General features: G+C 36.3%; 1 protein-coding gene across 5 annotated transcripts in view; it reads left to right on the top strand.

Moving 5' to 3' along the window:
- The window catches only part of LOC121871778 (tuberin-like), a 286,863-nt gene that overhangs the window by 24,012 nt on the left and 239,339 nt on the right, over window positions 1-23,512 (top strand). For all 5 annotated transcript variants that reach the window (XM_042374251.1, XM_042374253.1, XM_042374252.1 and 2 more), the window contains exons 4-5: window positions 10,733-10,930; window positions 22,718-22,892. In XM_042374251.1, coding sequence (XP_042230185.1) covers window positions 10,733-10,930; window positions 22,718-22,892 — 373 coding nt within the window. The remainder of the gene's footprint in view (window positions 1-10,732; window positions 10,931-22,717; window positions 22,893-23,512) is intronic.

Genomic DNA, 23,512 nt, shown 5'->3' with positions numbered 1-23,512 from the left:
GTTTTTTCTGTAAATCAATCAAAACCTTATTGTTTTCATTAAGACAATGAAACCCATCTCAATTTATCAACTTAGTAATTGGTTTATCATTACAGTTGAAGTAAATCTTGCATCCCAGAACTATTAACCCTCTCGAGCATCATGACGTGAATCATGTCAAATCATTGGGTAGTACTATTTGCATCAGTGATGCAAATCATGTCATTAAACTTTAAAAAATTTGACCCCCAAAAAGTTTTCAAGGTAATTGTGTAAAATTTTTGTGCGTCATAGATGAATGTATGATCTTGCGAGGGAAGCTTCCAGAAAGTATCAAAACATCTGTAGATTCCACTGTCCATCAGTTTCCCCCCATCAGCTGTGCTGGTAGGTCACTTCTGTCCCTTCATCTTCTCTCCTACCCTCCACACAATTAGTCATGAAAATTCCAAAGCCACCGCTGGAAAGTGCATAAAATTCCGCTTCTTAACTATGATAATACCTTTATTTATTTATTTATTTATTTTTTTTTTGGGGGGGGGGGGTTATCTTATTTATTTTTTATACTTATATGAAAGCCAAAACAATAATAAAGCCAGTGATGTGGGATAAATTGGCTGCACAAGGAAGATGACCCGATCTCAAGTGAGTGGTCCGATATGACTTTTGTCATGGTCATGGAAACTTAAAAACTTATTGTGTGTGTGATAGGGTTAAAAGGCTGGAAACCATGTGTTCTAGAAAAGTTCTGCATAACTTGAAAATTTCATAATGCCATTGTATTTTTGGAGATGCATCCCTCAAAAAGAATGTCAACCCAAGGCATGATACAATTACATGACTGTCATAAACTTTTATGAATACCTTTAGAATAGAAAATTTGAGGTGGTAGTGTATGTCAGCAATGGATTTGACTAAGTTTTCATTCATATCAAACTGCCAAACCACTCAGTTTTCCAGTCAAGTTAAATATTTTATGGCTTCTTTTAGCACCAACTGGCATCTTTCCAGACATCTTGAACAAGTGTAATACTGTACAGGTATTCTGCACAATCTTAAATATGAAAACTGAGAAGGCACAATGTGCACAAAACAAGCTGAGTCAACTGTTTGCTTACATCAGTGATCCCCAACCTGTAGTTCAGCGCCCGTGTAGCCATATTATGGAGCCCGCAAGGGTTTATTAGAAAATTGTGAAATATTTGTGATTCTTTGTATGAGTGAAAATGCATGCCAAGACAAAATCATCCATAAAATTTATTATTTCACCTGAATTCTTCATATGGTCAGGTTTTCATGGTGTATCCTGGATTTAGTGGTAAAAAATTACAAATTCCTTATGTGCAAAATTGCATACCCTGAATATTCATAACATGGGGGATGATGGTAATGTAGGAATTATGTATTGATATATACAGTACATGTACTGTATTACTCCAAGTACCGTATTAAATACAAGATGTCAGCACAATTTTGCTGTCATGAATTGGACCTCTCTCCGAGGGCTCGATCTATAGTGGGATAGTCAAGCAAATTATTTAGATCGGTACCAGTCATTAATGTAGAAGATCAGGGTGTGTTGAAGTAATAATAATAATAATAATAGCTGTCTTTTGGCACTCAAAAACACCAGTTCTTTTAAAGAATTCACTAGTGCTCGAAACACTACAAAGTCAAGGACCTGAGAATAAAAGATAAAAAGAAATAAAAAATTAAATTACAAATCGTGACAGTTTGTAACATTTCCTAGATACTGTAATTCTTCATAACTTCAGGATCATATGTTTTCACAAAAAGAAAGGTCGCAAGTCGTTTCTTAAAGGCCTCCACAGAAGTCAGCTGCTTCATGAATGTACAATCTAGGTGATGTATAGGAAAATGATTGGGCAGCAAAAGAACATTCCAGTACTGCTCTAAGCTCCTCAATGCATGAGGAATCATCATTACAATGCAAAATAATTTCAGAATGGTGTAATTAGAGGATTTAGTAGGTTGGCCAAATAACTCAGGCTCAACAAACATAATTGCTTTACAAGTCATTATGCACCGTTTGAACTCTATCCTAGCTTTAATTGGAAGCCAGTGAAATTTTATCAAGAATGGGGTAATGGGAGTCCTCGGTGGGAGAGCAAAAATAAACTGCCTAAATTTTCTTCATAAGATAATTAGGTAGGCAGACCTTTTAAGAGTTACAATAGTCAACCTGAGACAAAATAAGTAAATGTAATAGTGCCACAAGATATTGTTTATCCAAAAACTGTTTACAGCTTATCGATTTTGAATATAGAAGTTGCAAATCGTAAAACTGAATTTATATGTTCTTTAAAATTCAATCTTGAGTCAAAATACACTCCTAAGATTATGAACATAATTGACAGGACTGAAATGTACTTCGCCCAAAGTTTAAAGAGCCAAAAGCATCTGTGCTGTCACACTCTCCTATTTCCCCGGATGACGATAATCTTGGTTGTGTCATCATTCAGCTTAAGTTTCTCCTAGCCATCCAAATCTTAATAACAGATATCAAGGATTCATTATTTCCTCAATATCCTCAACATTTATTATTTTTACATAAAGCTGTGTATCATCAGCATAGGAATAGTAGGCAACACCATAAGCATCTAGCAGAGATGTAGGACTATTGGTATACACTGTAAACAGAAATGGTCCCAAAACAAATCCCTGTGGGACTCCAAACTACAAATGGTCCAGCCAGGTCTGAAATGATTCCACCAACCATCACACATTGAGATTGCACTGACAAATAAGACTCAAGCAGTGACAGTGCATTAGGGGGCAGGGAAAAAACACTTTTATTTGAGTTGCAGGCTGCACTTTTCAGGCAGCGTTTGTATGGCTGTAACAAACACCTGTGCAAAATTTCATGCCATTTCATGCATACTTACCCTGCCGCATCGCGAACGACTTATTGTCAACTTTTAGTGTATACCAAAAATTAGGTGTCATTTAATGTTTTCCAGGATAATGATAAATTTTACATGGGTGACATCGATTTAATTCACATGTTATTTTACAGGTACACCGTATAGAAAATCATTACAAGTTCATATTGAAATTCTTTTTTGTGCGGAACCTTGGCATCATTTTCCTAGACAATAATCTTTGCCTAATATATCCATCTCTCGATTCGTATCCCGTCACTTCAGTGCAAGCTTCAGTCATCACTTTTATGCCTCTCTCGACCGCCTGAGTGCTGTTTGGCCACTTGGGCACCACTAATGGTGTCTCAAGAATGTCATTAACCTGTAGATTTGACAGAGAAGCAATGTAAGGAGGCTCAGTCTTGAGTTCATTCCTCCAGTTAATCATGGAATGATAGTTTTTTGCTTGCCACTTTAGTTTCGGAGTCACCACCTTTCTCATGTTGACTACAGGAGGCACATCCTCATTCCCATCTCCATCTTTACCCTCCTCATCAGTATAGTTTAACAAATTCTCGTCAACAGCAGCATCAGAATCTTCCTTCTCCTCTTCAGATCTGCCAGTGCATTCTTCCTTTTGCTGATTCTCCTCTCTAATTTTTCTTATCATTGAGACAGCTTTTTCTCTAACAGTCATGTCCTCATCTGCACACATACCAAGAAGAAGTTGATCTGTGTGGGCGAAGTATGCATTTCTCTGGACAGCCTTCTTCACTATCGTCTCCTCCTCACTATTCAGGTGTTTCATATATAGCAGGGACTGGAATACGTTCCTTGAGCCGTGTGTTACGTAAGGGTGTATCTTGATGTAAAACCACATTGGAGCACTGAACTTTATTATTGTAATGACAATTCTTTTCAACTCATGGCTGGGTCTTGATGTTGCTACATACAGCCTGAGGATTCTACTCCATAAGGTGTTCCACCTTGACACACAGGGAGGACCTGGCTCAATAGCAGCCAAGTCATCTTCAACAACACCTGTGATAACTCCTTTACAAATCCTATACAGGTATTTCTGATCCCAGGACAGACCTTTCTCCACTTCATCATTAAACACAGGGAAATCAGGGAAACTGACTGGCTGGAAGGCGACAACTGGAAGCTCAGACAAAGACTCCTTGATCTGCTTTCCAATGGGACCACGCCAATGCTCAGGACCACTTGGTTTACCATCATAGTGATAAAAAACTGCGCGGAAAGGCAGCTCATTTCCGTGAAGCTGACATATGAAATAATGGAGCGGGTGACCAAGTAACATTTCAAGATGATGAATGACTCCATTTTCTGATCCTACATTTACATTGGTTCCATCACAACCAACACACACAATGGGCTGCTGGGTTAGATTTTTCTCCACCAGAAACTCGTGAATAGTTTTGGCAATCTGCTTTCCGTGTCCAGTCTTGGGAGTCACATGTGTGAGATATTCATTGCCAGGCTCAACCATGATGACATAATGATCTTTCACCATCATCCTCGAACTCCATTTCTCGGTCTTCTCATTCTTTATCATCACACGAGTGGCGGTCTTCTTACCATCAAAATAGAGTGACGTCAAATTATCTAAACTAGCCATCTCAATTTCTTGCCTCTTAAATCGGTATTTTTGTCTCGCATCCCGCAGCTTATGTGGTCCAATAACCTGACTCTTGTCATCCTTTGTGATAATGCCATAGTCAGTTAAGGTGGCAGTAGCAATGGCAGCTCCAGCATAATCACTAATCAAGTATCGGTCACAAGCGGCAGCCAGTGTAGGGAGTCTTGTCCGGTTCTGTGAACTGGTGTCTGTCAGAGCCCTTGGATCAGGTACAAAATCAGCATCAGTATTGACGAGAGGAATATCTCTTGAATCATCTGAATTATCCTCAACATAAGGAATATCTCCAGCTACCAGATATCTATGTTGATAAACACTGAACAGAACATTGCACCGCCACAGCGGCTGTTTGGCTAGTACTGTAGGTAAATTTAAAAATTTCAGTAGAAAATGCGGCAGACTAAACCTCGACATATCAGCTTCAAATTTGGCATGGAGTCTTAGATATGTATAAGGAACAATGCCTGAAGAGTGCAGCTTTGAGCAAAATTTCACTGCCCCCTACAGTGCATCATCACGGATACCAAATGACCAAAGATCCTAAAGCAACAGATGATGATCATACATGTCAAAAGCTGCAGAGAGATCCAGCAAGACCAGAAGGAAGAACTTTCCTGTGCAAGTGTTTATTACCAAATCGTTATGAATTTTTTTCATAAGGCAGTTTCAGTTGAATGAAGCTTGCTATTGGCTGACTGGACTAGAGAAGTAACTAACCAGCATAGCACACACTATGATGGTGTATACCAAAGAATGAGTGGAGACCAGACAATAATTTGGCAAATTTTCAGTATCAGGACCAGGTTTCTTTAGTAGGGGACAGTGGCGGACTGGGTCAAAAATTTCTACCGGGAAAACTTGTAAAAGGGCCCACTCAAAAGGGTCCAAAAGGGCCCATTTAATCCCAAAACGTAGTCAAAGGAACCATCACTTTGGGGCCCACCGGGAAATTTCCCGGTATCCTGGTGGGCCAGTCCGCCACTGGTAGGGGATGCAATAAAGCCTGTTTCTCAGATTGCACAAAATTACCCTCTTCAAAGCATTTATTTATGATTCTACCAATAAAATCTGCAGCATGTTCATGAGCGAGTGGTACCGTAGATACATTTATAGGATCAAGATGACAAATAGTCTTCTTCGAATCCTTGATATAGCACAGAATGATGTTCACCCCTACAGAACAAAACGATGAAATAGTGAGTTCTATGGTGAAACTCTGATGAAATTCAATTGAAAATTCCTCCTTTAAATAAACATCATAAACCGTTAAGGTCATTTCTTATAGTACGTGATATCTTTGTCATAAAAAAAAAAGGAAAAATCTGAGGCAAGCTGAATATGTGAAGTGGAAGAAGGCATAGTCATTCCAGACCTCTGGCCCAATAGCCCATACACAACTGCATACAATTTTTTCTAATCACTGCCACAAGAGGTTACCTGACTTGTGTAGTATTCAACTTTGCATTCCTTCACTGAACAAACAACAGCCCTACACACAGTCGTATACTCTGATCTAGTACAGTCTGTTTGCCGCCTACACCACTCGTATTCAGCACTTCTATGATCCCTATGAAGAGAACTTATATATGTCATACCATGGACTGTAATTTTCTTCATGACCTTCGGTCAATAACGGTCTGAAATGGACTGGAAGATATCATTATGTAACTTAACCATCTCCTCAGAGGACAAAGCAGAGGAGTCGACCCAGTTCAATGATTGATTGACTTTGTGATCAATCATGGCCTGATCAATGTTTCTATAGTTCCTGAAAGTAATTGTTTTACTGTACTAAGGGGGTCTTGGGATATTGAAACCAGAAGTAACCAAAGCATGGTTAGAAACTGCTGGATCGATTAAGTCAACTGCAACATTTCATACACGATTGCAGTCAGCAAGAGACAAAACTAAGTCTTGAGTGTGTCCAGAAAGATGTATTGGACATGACACATGATTGACAAAATTGATTAGATTGAGAATTTCTGAAAACTCTGTGGAAAAAGTTTTCGAGATGGGTTGTCAAGCCAATAATTAGTCACCACAGATCAACCATTGCCCATTATTTCCTGAGAAAGTCTCAAGAAACAAACCAAATTGATCCATGAACTTCCTGTCTTTACTTGGGTGCCCAGGACAATATACAACAGCAATTCTAATAACTTGGCAATGAAGATCTTTTAATGCCTCCATAAATTCAAAAAAGGAAAAAAAAACCAGTCACTACTAATCAGTCTAATGTTGAGCAAGGCCATAGGATAAACCAGCGCTACTCTGCAACATGGAGGTCTTGCAGCAGGTCTGGGAACATGAACATGAGAGTGTGCCTTAACCCTTTCACCACGTGGCTAGACTTTATTCACATTTTTTTTTTTTGTCCTTCACCGCGTAAATCGACATTAGTCCTTCAGGGTTTGAATTATGCGCTGGCCCAGTAGATGCTGCCACATATTGGCGACTGGGGCAAGCTGAAGCTCCCGCCATCAAAACACTCGGAGTCAACATTGCTTCTCTGTGTTTTGCCCAGTTTCCCCATTTTTATGACTAATAACTTTTTATATTATATACTTGTATATAAGGTTAGTATTTATTCTATAGATTTAATACTAGCACTTTGAGTGTGATAATCATTAAATTAGAAGGGAAATGAACTAGGTAATTTGGGAAGTGAAATTATTTCATGCATATGCCATGATGGAAAATTGTGACATTGATTATTCATGTTTTTGTTTTTTTAGGGATACTATTTTAAAAGTTTAAGAGTGTGCTATATGAAATATGTATTAGAAAGCGGTAGTACATAATGAACAGAGGAGAAAGGAAACATAATATAAGAGGAAATAGAGCGACACAGATAACCAGAGAGCCAAACATGGCATATTGAGACGGGTTTTCCGATACTTCATGTTTTTATTTGCCTTTCAGAAATGTCTGGAATATGTGAGTGAGTAAGGCGTGTGTAAAATGTGAAAGAAAATCAAGTTTTTATGGATATATCTAAATTTATTCTTTACCTAAATATATTCCCAAAGGTGGTCTACTTTCCTGTCATACAATCAACTTCATCTTTTTAATCTTAATTTATATTGTGTTCTAGTCCAGTAAATAAAAAGTGCAACAGAATAACTTGTCTATTCCGATCTTTTATTTCATTTACCCACTAACATTCTCGTCTGTGCACAAGTGATTTTCACATTTGCCCCTAAGATATAGGGTCTCTATATATATATACAGCTAGACCCCCGACTTACGACTGCTTCGACTTACTGCCGTCGGGACTTACGACATAGATAATTTTTTTTTTTTTTCTCTCTCTCTCCAAATGACACACGCATTTTCTATACCGAAACGTTTCCAGTTAATGTAGTCTCCATGTATAATTAGAAAATTATGGGGGGCCCATGTGCATTCAGCTGACTACATTAAAGGTAAGTGCTCAGTCACACTGTATCCATTCTCATTATTTATTACTTTCACTGTACTGTATTTCATTGTAGATTTTTTATTAAATTTTTTTTTTTTTTTTTTTTATCTATGTCGGACTTACGACCATTCGGACTTACGACCTGGATTTGGGTCCCTAACCCCGTCGTAAGTCGGGGTCTAGCTGTATATATGAATAATGGTCAGTAATACAGTATAAAATTATATGACTTCTATGGAAGATTAAATATTTATCAATGCAGTTTACACTAATTGACATATCTACTTATGATATTGCCCATTATTATGAACACAGAAAATTTAAAAAAAAATAATGTTTTCCCCACAAAATTGTAAATTTACCCTAGATATTATTACTTTATGACTTTTTAATTGTTAAGTATGGATTCCTTACGCTTTTTTTTATTAAAAAAGTAGTTAAGGCGTTAATGTAAGCATTTTAATTTTTTAGTGACTTTTGGTGCTTATTGGGGAATACTGTATCTCCAAAATTGGCCGACGCGGTGAAAGGGTTAAGAAGAGCACTACAAATAATGTTGATGTCTGATTCACATAACTCCCTCAGAAACTCGTTAACGTAACACATTTTGTTTCGGATAACAAGATATTACACAGGCTTGCTTTTAAATGGCTCAAGTTTTTAAAACAAGTAAAGCCTATGTTCTCAATTACTTTTTTACATTAGGAAGTCATCATAGGGTAATCTTTGCTTGATGCAAAGTGACTGTCCTGACTTGGGTGTTTCTGCAAGAATGGAACAATTTGCACAGCAGGGTGTGGTCTTATTAGAGCATGTCTTATACTCATGGCTGTAACCCATAGATTTGGTTGGTCAAAAAGCAAGTTTCCTTGGACTGATACAAGGTTATTAAATAGGATACCTGTACCAGTTTTTATCCTGCAGAAGAATTTGTACACTTTGCACTGCCACTCATACATTATTTAGTGCCCCTTAGCAGGCAGACATATCACTTATAAGACAGCAAAACCATGTTGAGTAAAATTCCTGCAAATTTATCAAGGACACCTGTTAAGTGTATGATTCTGAAATACCTGTATGTGAACATGCATCATAGCTCAAGTTTTCAAAGGAATTTTTATTATAGTAAATAATTTTCTTTTAATGGAGTTGGTAAATTAGATATGAATATATTAATATATGTCCTGTCACCAAGATGATACCCTGTACAGTACAGTACAGGTTGTACCTCTCTAGTCCGGCATTCTGTGGTCCGGAAACTCCCGTGGTCCGGAATGAATTTAGTTTGTCCAGTAGGTAGATAGGCAGCCTTTTTTTTTTTTTTATCCCCCACTTATCTGAAGTATTATTATTATTACAGGAGTATTACCTTTTCGCCCCTCAGGCTCCAATGTGGGTCAGTGACCTGTGCCCGGGTGGGCTAATCCCCGTAAAAAAAAAAACAAAGCTGCTGAAAATTAAGGTTTGTTTACATCCGGCAGTTCGGCTCTCTCTCTCTGTTTGTCTATACAGTACAGAGTACAACATTTAACCCTTCAATATAGTATATGAACAGTAAATAAGTGTTTGCTTTCATATTCTTATGTAGAGTAATGACGATATGTTTTTACATGTGCTCACTTACATACGCGAGGTCTCACTTTTTTCTTTAACATTAATGGTTAGCTACTTATATTGTTCCATTTATTAACATTAAATAACATTACTTCAAACAGTCATATTAATTTTTACATTAATTTTACTACAGCTACAACCAGAGTCTTATTTTCTTGTTTTATATGTAGAACCAATCAGTCACTGGTTTTGTAAACATTAGCAAAAACAATGTCGGCAGCCGTCTCGTCTCCTCGTGTGTTTTAATATTCCACAAATTATTAATGAATTGTATTGTTCATTTTGCACACACAAACATTAATTCAATAAAAAAAATCAGAAACATTAATTAAAACATATATGAACAGTAAATAAGTGTTGCTTTCATATTCTTATGTAATGGCGATATATTTTTCACATGTGCGCACTTACATATGTGCAGTCTCACTTTTTTCTTTACCATTGATGGTTAGCTACAGTACTTATATTGTTCTATTTATTAACATTAAATAACATTACTTAAAACAACCATATTAATTTTTTACATTAATTTTACTACAGCTACAACCAGGGTCGTATTTTCTTGTTTTATATGTAGAACCACTCGGTCACTGGTTTTGTAATCAATAAAAACAATGCTGTCTCATTTCCTCGTGTGTTTTAATATTCTATGTATTATTAATGAATTGTATTGCTCATTTTGCACACATAAACATTAATTCAATAAAAAAGACATTCAGTAATAAACAATAATGAATCTTTTGTACATAAGAGAAATGACGCTGTTTACACGATTGTGCACGTCGTCTGAACGTTGGCGAGCCGTTCAAACCCATCGAAATTCGAGTTTTCGCCGTCAAAATTTTAAATTATGTAGTGTTTTTTGTGCCCAAATAAAAAACATTGAATTAAAAACTAGCGAAATTTGAAAAGCTACTGTACGACATTTAACCCTTCAATATGTCTTCAAAGAGACCACGAAGCAGTGAAAGTGGTGCTAATGTAAGCACAAGTCACTATCTGTCCAGGAAAAGGGTGAATTTCCATGGTCCGGAAATTTCCATGGTCAAGCACCGGTCAGGTCCTGAGGTTGCCAGACTAGAGAGATATAACCTGTATTATGTAGTGTAACCATACTGATGCAATGTGAAACATAGTGTCATGTCAAGATGAGTAAAGTATATTTTGTATTCACAGTTTTGATTTCTTCCGAGAAGTGATAGCAGAGGGGAAGCAATTGGAATACATCGATGAATATGTTGGTCCTTTTCTCCTTAAGTGGCTTCCAGGACTGCTTGCATCTCCACAGTCTGCTGATGCTCTTAATCTTATTATTGTCTTAGTCAAGTTCAATTCTGCATACCTGGATGAGCCTGTTGTAACTGGCTATGTAAAGTAAGTACACTGTCCCATATTTGTTTTAACATTATTTTTTGTAATCTGGTGTTGTAATAACTGAATTTTTATATTACTTATACTGTTCACTTGAGTTAAAGAAATATTTAAAAATTTAATTTAGAGTATAACTCCTTTACATAAATGGATATAATATTATAAAAGTCACTCTTAATTTAAACTTTATGGATGATTTTTACAAAAATTTATTGTTGAGAAGTGTTAATCTTTAGTGAAGAAGACAGTAACAAGAGCCTTGCTAATACATGATATACTGTACAGTAAAGACCCTGAGTACCAGACACTTTAGTAATTTCACAAATATTGGAAAGAATTATTTAAAAATTAAAAGAAAAAAAAATCTTGGCATATTGTGGGTCGTTGTTGTTGTTGTGGTGTGACACAGCATGGACCACATGGTTCTGCCAGCCCAGCCTGCATCATAACAATATAGATTATTGAAGGATTGTAATCTACGTATTCCCTTTTACTGATTGTTAAATCAACCTCTAATTCAACCCTAGCTTTTGAGAAATATTAGGTATAATTCTAGACATAATTTGTAGCAATACAACACCAATGTGTCTTAGCCATGACCACCACCACAACAGCTGATGCTGTGAACAGTGTTACTATCTCTGAAGCTTAATTCCCTTCACTTCCCAACTCCTATGAGAAATAAGATGAAATATACAATAGTCCCTGGCCAACTGTGGGGGTTAGATTCCTGAAAAACCTCGAGGTTAGTAAATCTGCAGTTGGCAAAACTAAGTGCTTATAGGAAATAGGGGGTTAGGTTCCATTGTAAGGGGCCTCGTTTTTATTTTGTATTTATTCTATTTATTCTTCAATACTTATATACAGTAGTACCCCGATTTACGCGGTCAATTAATTGAACCCACAGGGTACCGTGGAAAGTGAAAACCACGTAAAGTGAACAACAGAACATATGGGATTAATTCCAGTAGAGACTGGCCGACCCCCAAACTCCACTTTTTCCGACACAATACCTATGTTGTAGTAAAAATAACATCTAAATTTTATGATGGTATGCTCACACAATTAATATTTAAGAGGAATACAGTCGCTAGGTTTATGTCCATTCAAATAATGGACTCAAATCCCCCCCCCCCCTCTTCCCAGCTCACTAGCTCCTACCTCTCTGAGAAACGATTGGGTGAAAACACTACATTTTAACGTTTAGTAATAAATAATACCTCAGACTAAAGTTAGGATAATATAATTGACATTTCTGGATTCCTTGCAGGTCAGGGAATATTTTGAATGTAAACTTCATATGTTTTGCACAAAAGATAAAATATTTGCTGTGTGTAAACCAAATTATTACATTAGATCTAAAATTTGTATGTCTAATGCAAAATCCATGATGTTTATATTCAAAATGATCATCATAGTGTAAGAATTCCAGCAATGTAAATTATATTCTGGTCGAGTAATTTGTATGAATTTTATGAGCTAAAACAAATATCTTCAGTTGATAAAAAAAAAATATTCTTCACGACACTATCTGTCAATCAAAGTACCCCACCTTGCCTCCCCCCCTCACACTCTCACGCCAGCTGGGTCGGTCGGTCCCAACCCCCCCCACCTTCCCTCCCTACCAGAGAAATGTTGGGTGAAAAACTAGATTTTAACTTTTAGTAATAAATAATACCTCAGACTAAAGTTAGGATAATATAATTGACATTTCTGGATTCCTTGCAGGTCAGGGAATATTTTGAATGTAAACTTCATATATTTTGCACAAAAGATAAAATATTTGCTTTGTGTAAACCAAATTATTACATTAGATCTAAAATTTGTATGTCTAATGCAAAATCCATGATGTTTATTCAAAATGATCATCATATTGTAAGAATTCCAGCAATGTAAATTATATTCTGGCGGGTAATTTGTATGAATTTTATGAGCTAAATAAAAAAAAAAAAATTATACTTCACCGTATATATGAGTAGATGCACCATGGAAAGTGAAAGTCCGGTTCTGGCAAGGTACGCGTAAATGAGAAATCGCGGAAAGTGAAACAAAAGCGGGGTAATACAGGTTGTCCAATCTCTAGTAGGCATTTTTTTTATTTTTTTTTTACTTATCTGAATTATTATTATTATTACAGGAGTATTAAATTTTTGCCCCTCAGGCCCCAATGTGGGTCAGTGACCTATGCCCGGGTGGGCTAATCCCCTTAAAAAAAAAAGCCGCGGGAAATTAAGGTTTGTTTACATCCGGCAGTTCGGCTGCTCTCTCTCTCTGCTTGTCTATACAGAGTACAACATTTAACCCTTCAATATATATGAGCAGTAAATAAGTGTTGCTTTCATATTCTTATGTAGAGTAATGACGATATATTTTCACATGTGCGCACTTACATACGAGCAGTCTCACTTTTTTTTTTACCATTAATGGTTAGCTACTTATATTGTTCCATTTATTAACATTAAATAACATTACAGGTACTTCAAGCAACCATATTCATTTTTTACATTAATTTTACTACAGCTAAACTCAGGGTCTTATTTTCTTCAGTTTTATATGTAGAACCAATCAGTCACTGGTTTCGTAAGCTTTAACATAAACAATGCCGGCAGCCGTCTCGTCTCCTCTAATATTCCACGTATTATTAATAAATTGTATTGTTAATTTTGCACACACGTACATTAATTCAATAAAAACAAATTCAGAAACATTAATTAAAATATATATGAACAGTAAATAAGTGTTGCTTTCATATTCTTATGTAAAGTAATGACGATATGTTTTCACGTGTGCGCATGCGCACTTACATATGCGATCTCTCTTTTTCTTTACCATTATCGTTAGCTACTTCTATTGTTCCATTTATTAACATTAAATAACATTACTTAAAACAACCATATTAATTTTACTACAGCTACAACCAAGGTCTTATTTTCTTCAGTTTTATATGTAGAACCAGTCACTGGTTTTGTAATCAACGAAAACAATGCTGTGTCATTTCCTCGTGTGTTTTAATATTCTACGTATTATTAATGAATTGTATTGCTCATTTTGCACACATAAACATTAATTCAATAAAAAAGACATTCAGTAATAAACAATAATGAATCTTTTGTACATAAGAGAAATGACGCTGTTTACACGATTACGCACGTCGTTTGCACGTTGGCGGGCCGTTCAAACCCGTCGAAACTCAAGTTTCCGCCGTCAAAATTTTTATTTATTTATTTTTTTGTGTGTTCCAATAAAATACGTTAAGAATTAAAAACTCGCGAAATTTGAGAAGGTACTATACGACATTTAACCCTTCAATATGTCTTCAAAGAGACCATGACGCAGAGAAAGTGGTGTTAGTGCTTCCAGGCATAAGCACAAGTCACTATCTATCCAGGAAAAGGGTGAATTTCCATGGTCCGGCATTTTCCATGGTCCGGCACCGGTCAGGTCCCGAGGTTGCCGGACTAGAGAGGTACAACCTGTACTGTACTTGCTTCACATCTACATTTTCTATTACCCGGTAATCTTATTTTCTTTGTCTTTCTGTCTATAAGTATCTATCTTATATTTTTTTGCTTATATTTTATAAGTTAATATTCTTTTCTATACTTTATTTCTTCGGTCATATATATATATATAATTGTATTATCTGAATTTTATATCCTTTGTTTCTCTCAATTTATTATCATGCTTTAGTTATATTCTGTATCATGGATTAGTCTGGGTAAACCATGTCATTCTGACTATAACACTTATTATACTTACAGCGGTAGCTTGCCACCACCCAGACTTTTATTAGAATATAACATATCTCATTGAACTGTTAGGTAGCGTGCTAGCGAGCTTCTAGGCACGTGAGTTACAATAGTTATTTTCTGAGAACCATTGGGTAGAAGAAATAGAGCGGTGATACTCGTAGTTTATTAATTCAATATTTATTATCTTAAGGAGTGAACAAGATTTAAATAAGTACACTCAAACAAGACTGGACCCCTTAGGTCTTACTTTACAATTCATAAAATAGATCTTCAATTACTTATTACATCATTAAACAACTGTTATATTGACAATATCCCAAATTAAAATATTATTTAGCACCATGTTATTTCGGAATGAACATGGCACGTTAACTAGAACTCAGTTGGTAGTACATATGAAAGATGTACTCACAACCCACATAACAAACATTATTACTGGTCATCTCAATATTTATGGGTCAATACTCAACATGGGATAACTATATGTCTGCTAATTATCCCCAATCAGGTGCAACAATAATAGGTAGTACTCAGCTGGTAGTACATATGAATGATGTACTCACAACCCACATAACACGTTATTACTGGTACTGTCAATATTTATGGGATAACTATCATAGCTATATTTCTGCTAATTATCCCCAATCATATACAGCAATAATACTTTGGCCCATATACCTGTAAGGAGTGACCCAGTGTGTCACATGATGTCACCACAACAAACGAAGAGCGCTGTTAGGGTCGGTTGCAGTCTGCACACTGCGAGGGAGTTCGGGCCTAGTTCCCAGGGTGCGGACTCGCACAATTTAATCGTGCCAAATTAACGACATCCTGCAAGACAGCCAGCTGGTGTGCTGCTACCGGTCCCCCGGTAACTGTCGGGTATTCAGTTAACACACACACTGCCTGAGATATGATGGAACAGCGTCAGAGATGTGACAAAAAATAACTCAACGACAGACGATATTTACGTTACACTAATTCTTTCACTGGGTAAATGATAATTTCACTGTTACAACATGAACACTGATATTCACAAAATTCACTGAGTTAAACTAACTTAATATGGTAGGCGTGAGAACATACACATACCTGAGATATGATGGAACAGCGTCAGAGATGTGACGCTGCTCCTCGTACGCGAGTTTATATATGGCTAACTGGCAACTCAGGCCTGTGCTCTACACATGCCAGAAAGGCTAATCACTCAATGACAGAAATTATATTCAACTCAGTTGCTGTACATTTAACTATGAAAATCAATGCCATGGGTCAGGTGAATTTCTTACGTCTATTTTTTTAATCTATTCAGAGATTGAGCTTGCCAGGAAAAAGTGAAATGGACGTCAAATACACATACTAACAACACTATTTTCACAAGCTCAGCAAAACTACGAACAAGGAATTATTCACAGGGATATGTTAGTATCTAATTTCAGTAGTACTTATATACTCATGGCTATCCCCAAGGACGACATAAGGACATGCCGCTCGTACTGGCAGACTTAACACTCGCTTACTTGACAAGTTTCACTAACAATAAAGACAGTTAAAGCTTTCAACATCATTCACAAAGGATCTTGAATGTTCCATCTGTAATCAGTCGTATCTAAGTTACCTTAACAGATATGACTACAGTTGCAATTTCTAATCTTGTGTCGTTATACTAAGGAATACGGAGTCTCGGGTGCACTCTAAGATTGAGAGAAAACGGAGGACTCGGACGTCCAGAAGCAATGACAAAATGGATGCCTCAGACGGGGGACTCAATAAAGAAGGCATAACTATGTGTTTTGTGGGCTATTGAGCGTAATATGAATCGTCTGATTTTACTTTAACTAGCGTGTACATCCGTGGTCATTACACCATGGCCAGGAGTAACACTCATCAAAGCTTAACTAAGTTGCCTTTTCCTTCACTAAACAATACCTGTATTGTACATTTAATTATATTTAAGTTAAATACATATTAGGTCTCTATAGTAGTAAGGGCACAAGTAACATTTAAAAAGATGTCACTGTCATTATTACTGCAGTGGCCTCAATATAAATTTTACAGTACATCTCCATTGAGATGGCATGTTGCAATAAAATAAGAGCATGGGTATACTATACATGTGTGAAGTGAATGTGTGTGTTGACTTGGCATGTCACCAAGTTAGACTGTCCCTGTAGCTACATCATCCCCCTAGCTTTTTCCCTTCCTGTCCAAGCTGTGTTTGTTGTTTTTTAACTCATATTTTTGGGTAGGTATTCATAATATTTTTTTTTTACTCTGTTATTTGTACACACAATCATTCATACAGAATGTGAAAAAAAATTATAAGTTCAAAACGTAAAGAGAAATCAATTTCTTGCGTCCAAACGAGTTATCATTCCTATCTGGGAGAGGAAGGGGGGAGCAGGAGGGGGGTGGCATCATGGATCTCAGTCTCCCCCTACCAGACCAAGCTGTGTGTTGCATTACAGTGAACCCTCGAAGATCCGGAGTAAAAGGGGGGACCACCTGTCTGAAAAAGCTGATTGTCCGAATCTTCCGGGATTGTACTAAATGTATAAAAACAATAAATAATGTTACTGTATAAAAAAAAAAAAATATACAGTACATATTATCCTGACCACTGGGGTTAGTTATACAGACTTTTTTCTGTGAAAAATCCATAATTTTGAGCAACATATTACTGTACTCACTTTGTACTCAATGTACTGTACTACACTAAAAGTCTAAAATTCTTATCTCCTGTGCAAACTATGTGATATTTATACTCAAACTATTTGCAATCTTGCAAGGATTCCAGCAATGCAAGTTATATCTGGCTAAGTTTAGTCTGTGACATTTTATAAGATTAAAACTTTAAGCCTAAAACTTTATTTATTTATTTTTTTATGGGGATTAGTCCACCCAGGCACAGGTCACTGACCTACATCGGGCTCTCGGGGGCCAAAATGTAATAATAATAATAATTATTCATAGTAAATAAATTTTAAAATAAAATAAAAACAAAATTGAAAATATAATAATAATAATAATAATGATAATAATAATAATAATAATAATAATAATAATAATAATAATAATAATAATAATAATAATAATAATAATAATAAAGACCCATAAAGAAATACAAAAATGAAAAAAAAATAAAAAATGAGAAACAATATACAAGTATGTATGTTGTGTTGTCAATGGTAAGAGAAACAATTGAGACCCTGCAATTGTGTGTAAATGAGGCAGAAAGTCAGATCAGCAACCTGGGACTTGGTCCCAATTTTCGTGATGCCATATGGCAGCAGGGTCTACCATTAGACAACACATTATGCTTCCAATATCTTCCCAGGCAGTAGTACATCCCTGTTTGGTAGCTGCCTACTACCTTCACATTGTTTTGGGAATGCTTCTTAGGGAGGCTTCTTAGCCCAGAACCCCCACATTTTTATCCTAATCTTCCGAAATCTGGATTTACAGGGTCCGAATCTTCGAGGGTCTACTGTACAGTCGGCCCTTAACATACACGGGTTTAACTTACACGGATTTGCAAATACCTCGATTGCCGCTGGAGGAATATACATTCAAAGGAATTTACATTATTAAAATCGCGCGCGACACACACACACACACACACACATACACATCGCCTGCGCCACCCCGCTTTCCCTCGCTCCCTCAGTCAGTCAGTCTCACTGTAACCACGCTTGTGTTGACATCAGCATTGTAGTTGCAAAAATATTACATTTCCGGGAATGTATTATATGAAGCACAGTATGAATAGAATATCACCAATATAACAGTATTTTAACCAAAAACTATTAAAATAATGAGTAACATATCTTGAACATCGGAAGGCTAGGTAAAGTCTTTTGTTTTCATGTAGTTTATCCTAATTTACATTGAAATACATTATGTTTCAGCAAAACTACTATTTATTTCTGAGAATATGGAAATGTAATATTTTTGCTGAAATGACGTACGTATTACAGTGGAAAGTGACGAAAGCAATGACTTTCGCTTTCTTTCGTTCAAAAGATGTTACTGTAATCGCTTTTCGAATGGTTTTCAGTTAAAAAACTGTTGTATTACAATAATATTCTATCCTAATTCACTTATGATGCAACAGTTTTTTAACTGAAAACCATTAGAAAAGCGATTACGATAACATCTTTTGAAGGAAAGAAAGCGAAAGTCATTGTTTTCGTCACGATTTTATCTCACTTTCCACTGTAATACTTACGTCATTTCAGCAAAAATATTACATTTCCGTGAATGTATTATATCAAGCACGGTATGAATAGAATATCATTGTAATATAACAGTATTTTAACCGAAAACTATTAAAAAACGAGTAACATCTCTTGAACATCGGAAGGTTAGGTAAAGTCTTTTGTTTTCGTCATGTATTTTATCCTATTTTACATTGAAATACATCACGTTTCAGCAAAACTACTGTTTATTTCTGAGAATATATTCATTCAGGTGCAGTTTAGGTAAAATATACGTGTGATGTAATAGTTTTTTAACTGAAAACGATTCGAAAAACACGTACCCTCTAGCCCTGTTCAAGGAGAAGACTGGGAGGAGCTGTTGGGTGCTGAAGACGATGACAAGGAAAATAATTTTGATGGATTTTAATGAAAATATTCAGAAATATGGTATCGTAGTATTTATTCAAGTGAATTAGGGTAGAATATTATTGTAATGCAACAGTTTTTTAACTGAAAACCATTCGAAAAGCGATTACGGTAAAATCTTTTGAACAACGAAAGAAGGCGAAAGTCATTGTTTTCGTCATGATTTTATCCCACTTTCCACTGTAATATGTACGTCATTTCAGCAAAAATATTACATTTCCATATTTATTTCTGAGAATATATTCATTCAGTCACAGTTAAGGTAAAATATACTTGTGATGTAATATTTTAATAAAAATACCCGGTATTTAGAAATACGGTATCATTGTTTTCTTTTGTTTCAAATTTAATTAACAAAGATTGATGTTTCAAATGTAATGAACAAAAATTTATGTACAGTTGTACCCCACTTAACGCGGTCAATAGAACCCAGAGGGTCCCGCGTTAAGTGAAATCCGCGTAAAGTGAACAACAGAACATATGGGATTAATTCCAATAGAAACCAGCCCGACCCCCAAACTCCACTTTTTGAAGACACATAACTATGTTGTAGTAAAAATAACATCTTAATTTTATGATTGTACATGCACACAATTAATACTTAAGAGAAATAGAGAAATACAGTCGCCAAGTTAATGTCCATTCCAATAATGGACTCAACTCCCTCCCCCTCTTCTCACACTACACTGCTGGCTCTTCCCTCTCGTGAGAAATTTTTGGGGGAAAACCACTAAATTTTAATAAATAATACCTCAAACTAAAGTTAGGATAATATAATTGACATTGCTGGATTCCTTGTAAGACCAGGAATATTTTGAATATAAATGTCATATATTTTGCACAAAAGATAACATATTTACTCAGAGAAAACATTTTATCTAAAATTTGTATGCCTAATGCAAAATATATGATGTTTATATTCAAAATGATCACCAAATTATAAGAATTCTAGCAATGTAAATTATATTCTGGCCGGGTAATTTGTATGAATTTTATGAGCTAAAACAAATATCTTCAGTTAATAAAAAAAAAATATTCTTCACGACACTATCTGTCAATCAAAGTACCCCACCTTGCCTCCCCCCTCTTCCAACCCCGCGGTCAGTCCCAACCCTCCCCCCACCCCCCACAAATCCTCCCTTCAAGAGAAAGAGTGGGTGAAAAACAAATAAATTTTAACATTTTGTATTAAATAATACCTCAGATTAAAGTTAGGATAATATAATTGACATTGCTGGATTCCTTGTAAGACCAGGAATATTTTGAATATAAATGTCATATATTTTGCACAAAAGATAACATATTTACTCAGAGAAAACATTTTATCTAAAATTTGTATGTCTAATGCAAAATATATGATGTTTATATTCAAAATGATCATCAAATTATAAGAATTCCAGCAATGTAAATTATATTCTGACCGGGTAATTTGTATGAATTTTATGAGCTAAAACAAATATCTTCAGTTAATAAAAAAAAAAAATATTCTTCACAGGGTAACAGATGGTCGGTCGGTCCCTCCCTCCCCCCCATCCCCCACCAACCGTCCCAAGGAGATGTGTGGGAAAACCAGAATATTTAACTTTTTAGTAATAAATAATACCTCAAACTAAAGTTAGGATAATATAATTGACATTGCTGGATTCCTTGTAAGACCAGGAATATTTTGAATATAAATGTCATATATTTTGCACAAAAGATAACATCCTTACTGAGAGAAACCATTTTATCTAAAATTTGTATGTCTAATGCAAAATATATGATGTTTATATTCAAAATGATCACCAAATTATAAGAATTCCAGCAATGTAAATTATATTCTGGCAGGGTAATTTGTATGAATTTTATGAGCTAAAACAGGCAGGGTGGCGGGTGGGGCAAATCTAAAAATAGCGTCTCGAGCCGGACACTCACCGCGTATATGTGGAAAAAATCCGTGTTAAGTGAAAGTTCAGCTCTGGCGAGGCACCGCGTATATGAAAAAACGCGTTAAGTGAAACCGCGTTAGGCGGGGTAGTACTGTATCTATAAATAAACTTTAAAAAATGAATACTTTATGTTTTACATCGTCCTGTGCTAACATACCATGCATTTGGTTACTTTGGGCTTGCTAAGATGACGCAAGAGATCTTCCCTGGCAACTGTACCGACACTCAGCTGGTGGTGCGTCGTTTCCATTGTTTACTAGTAGTTACTGGTAAATATTTTTCAGCCTAACGAAACTATTACCCATTTAGAGGTTGACTCCCAATTTTTTGCCAAAAAATTTGGTCTTAAAAACTCGAACTACACACAGGTATATACGGTAAATAAGGACATGGGGGGCCAGGGGTGTTTTTAGGGGGGGTGGGGGGGGCAGCAAAAATACGCAGATTCTTAACATTCACGGGTATCTCTGTTACCTAACCCCCGCGTATGTTAAGGGCTGACTATTGTTATTTTTCCAATTGTATTTTTGTGTAGATATACATAATTGTATTCAATATATTTTTATTCTGTTACAAGAACACACAATTGTTGATACAGCAAGTACCGAAAAGGTCAAATACAAGAAATGATTGTCATAAGGCCAAAAATATTAAGAGAATAAAAAAAAAAAATTATGTCTGGGGAGTTAGCTCATGATTGTGGGAGGGGCAGGGGGAGGGGGTGAGCACTCTCCTGTGTCCTTTGTGAAATGATTGCCAAATGGTAATGCAGTAGTTTTTCTTTTCTTTTAGTTTATTAGTATTCCAGTAATTTTGTTTATTCCTCACATTTACGGAGGAATACATTAGACCGCGGAGGGACAAAGTTACCACGCTAATCCGTGTATACATAAAACTACATGCTCCTACCCATGGTTATTGCGAGGTGCCGAATAAAGAGATTTTCTGGTAACAGAAGTTAAATCTCACTCTTAAGGTCCCCCAATAAATCCTACAATACAGTGTTTCAGAAGCCTGTTTTTATGCAAATCTCTGCATTTTCTTGAGTGCTTCCCAATTACTGTGTTTTTTTTGCTGCTCCGTGCTCTTTTGAGAAAATGAGATTGTTTTGAAATTTAAACGCTCATGAAAATGTACGGATTTGTGGAAAAATAGGTGCCTGATAACTGGAATTCAACTGTATTAGCTATATCAGGGGTGGGCAAAGTGCGGCCCGCGGGCCACATTTGGCCCGCCAAATTATTTCTGTGGCCCGCCGCTGCATTTGGCAATCAGAAAAAAAAATTCTTATTAATTACAGAAAGGACAATTTTGGAAGTTGGGTGGACATAGCAGCAATACTGGCTCGTCGCTGTTAACCTGTGGCCCGCGAAGTGGCCCTCCATCAAAAATAATTGCCCACCCCTGAGCTATATCTTTGATGCCTCAACCCCTCTCGAAATACCCCTAGAGTAGAGTATTACATTGGACTTTCATCTATTACAGGGAGGTTGTGCTTCAACTTCACAAAGCTGGCAGTGAGGCGGAGGCACTCTTGTGTCTACGTGTTTTGGATGCTGTGCTTGCTTATAGCTATCTTCCTTCCTCTGCACTGCCTACCTTCATAGCTGCTCTCACCAGAGCAATTAGTGTGCCTCAGCTCACCGCTGAATCCTGGAAGGTATGTTTGTTCATTTAATAATTTATATATACTGTATATATATATTTTTTGTAATATAGTACTTTAGACATATCCAGTGATGTACCAGGTATCACCACATCCCAGTATAAGGCAGTGGTCCCCAACCTTTTTTGGGCTTTGGCCCACATTTGTCATTGTACATATAGTGGAGGGTGTCTTTGGAATCAAAGGCATTTCGTCTTATTAACTCTCCTCCTTTAGTTGACAATCTCTCTTCCCTTTCCCTAAGCCGCAATGTTGCTTCACTCTCTCTCTTTTACAGGTACTTTAACGGGCAATGTTCGGTGGATTTGGCAACCTGTGTACCGCCAGCAAGGCCGTGGGCTCGTAACACGTCTTGCCCGCGGTGCCCACCATTTCTCTGTGGATGTCGGTCACACTAGAATAACCCATTATAGTACATCCTTCTTTCCTCACACAGCCAAACTGTGGAATGCTTTGCCTTCTTCTGTGTTTCCATACTCATACAATGTCTCACTTTAAAAAGCTGGTTTTCCGGCATCTTCGTGGTTTAGAGTAATAAAACCTTTTCATTTTCTATTTTAAATTTCTTATTATTCTTATTTTTTCGCCCACTAGGCCCCAATGTGGGTTGATGA

Source organism: Homarus americanus, unplaced genomic scaffold (assembly GCF_018991925.1).
Source record: "Homarus americanus isolate GMGI-L3 unplaced genomic scaffold, GMGI_Hamer_2.0 scaffold39675, whole genome shotgun sequence".
NCBI lineage: Eukaryota > Metazoa > Arthropoda > Malacostraca > Decapoda > Nephropidae > Homarus > Homarus americanus.
This window is presented reverse-complemented; position numbering and strand designations above follow the sequence as displayed.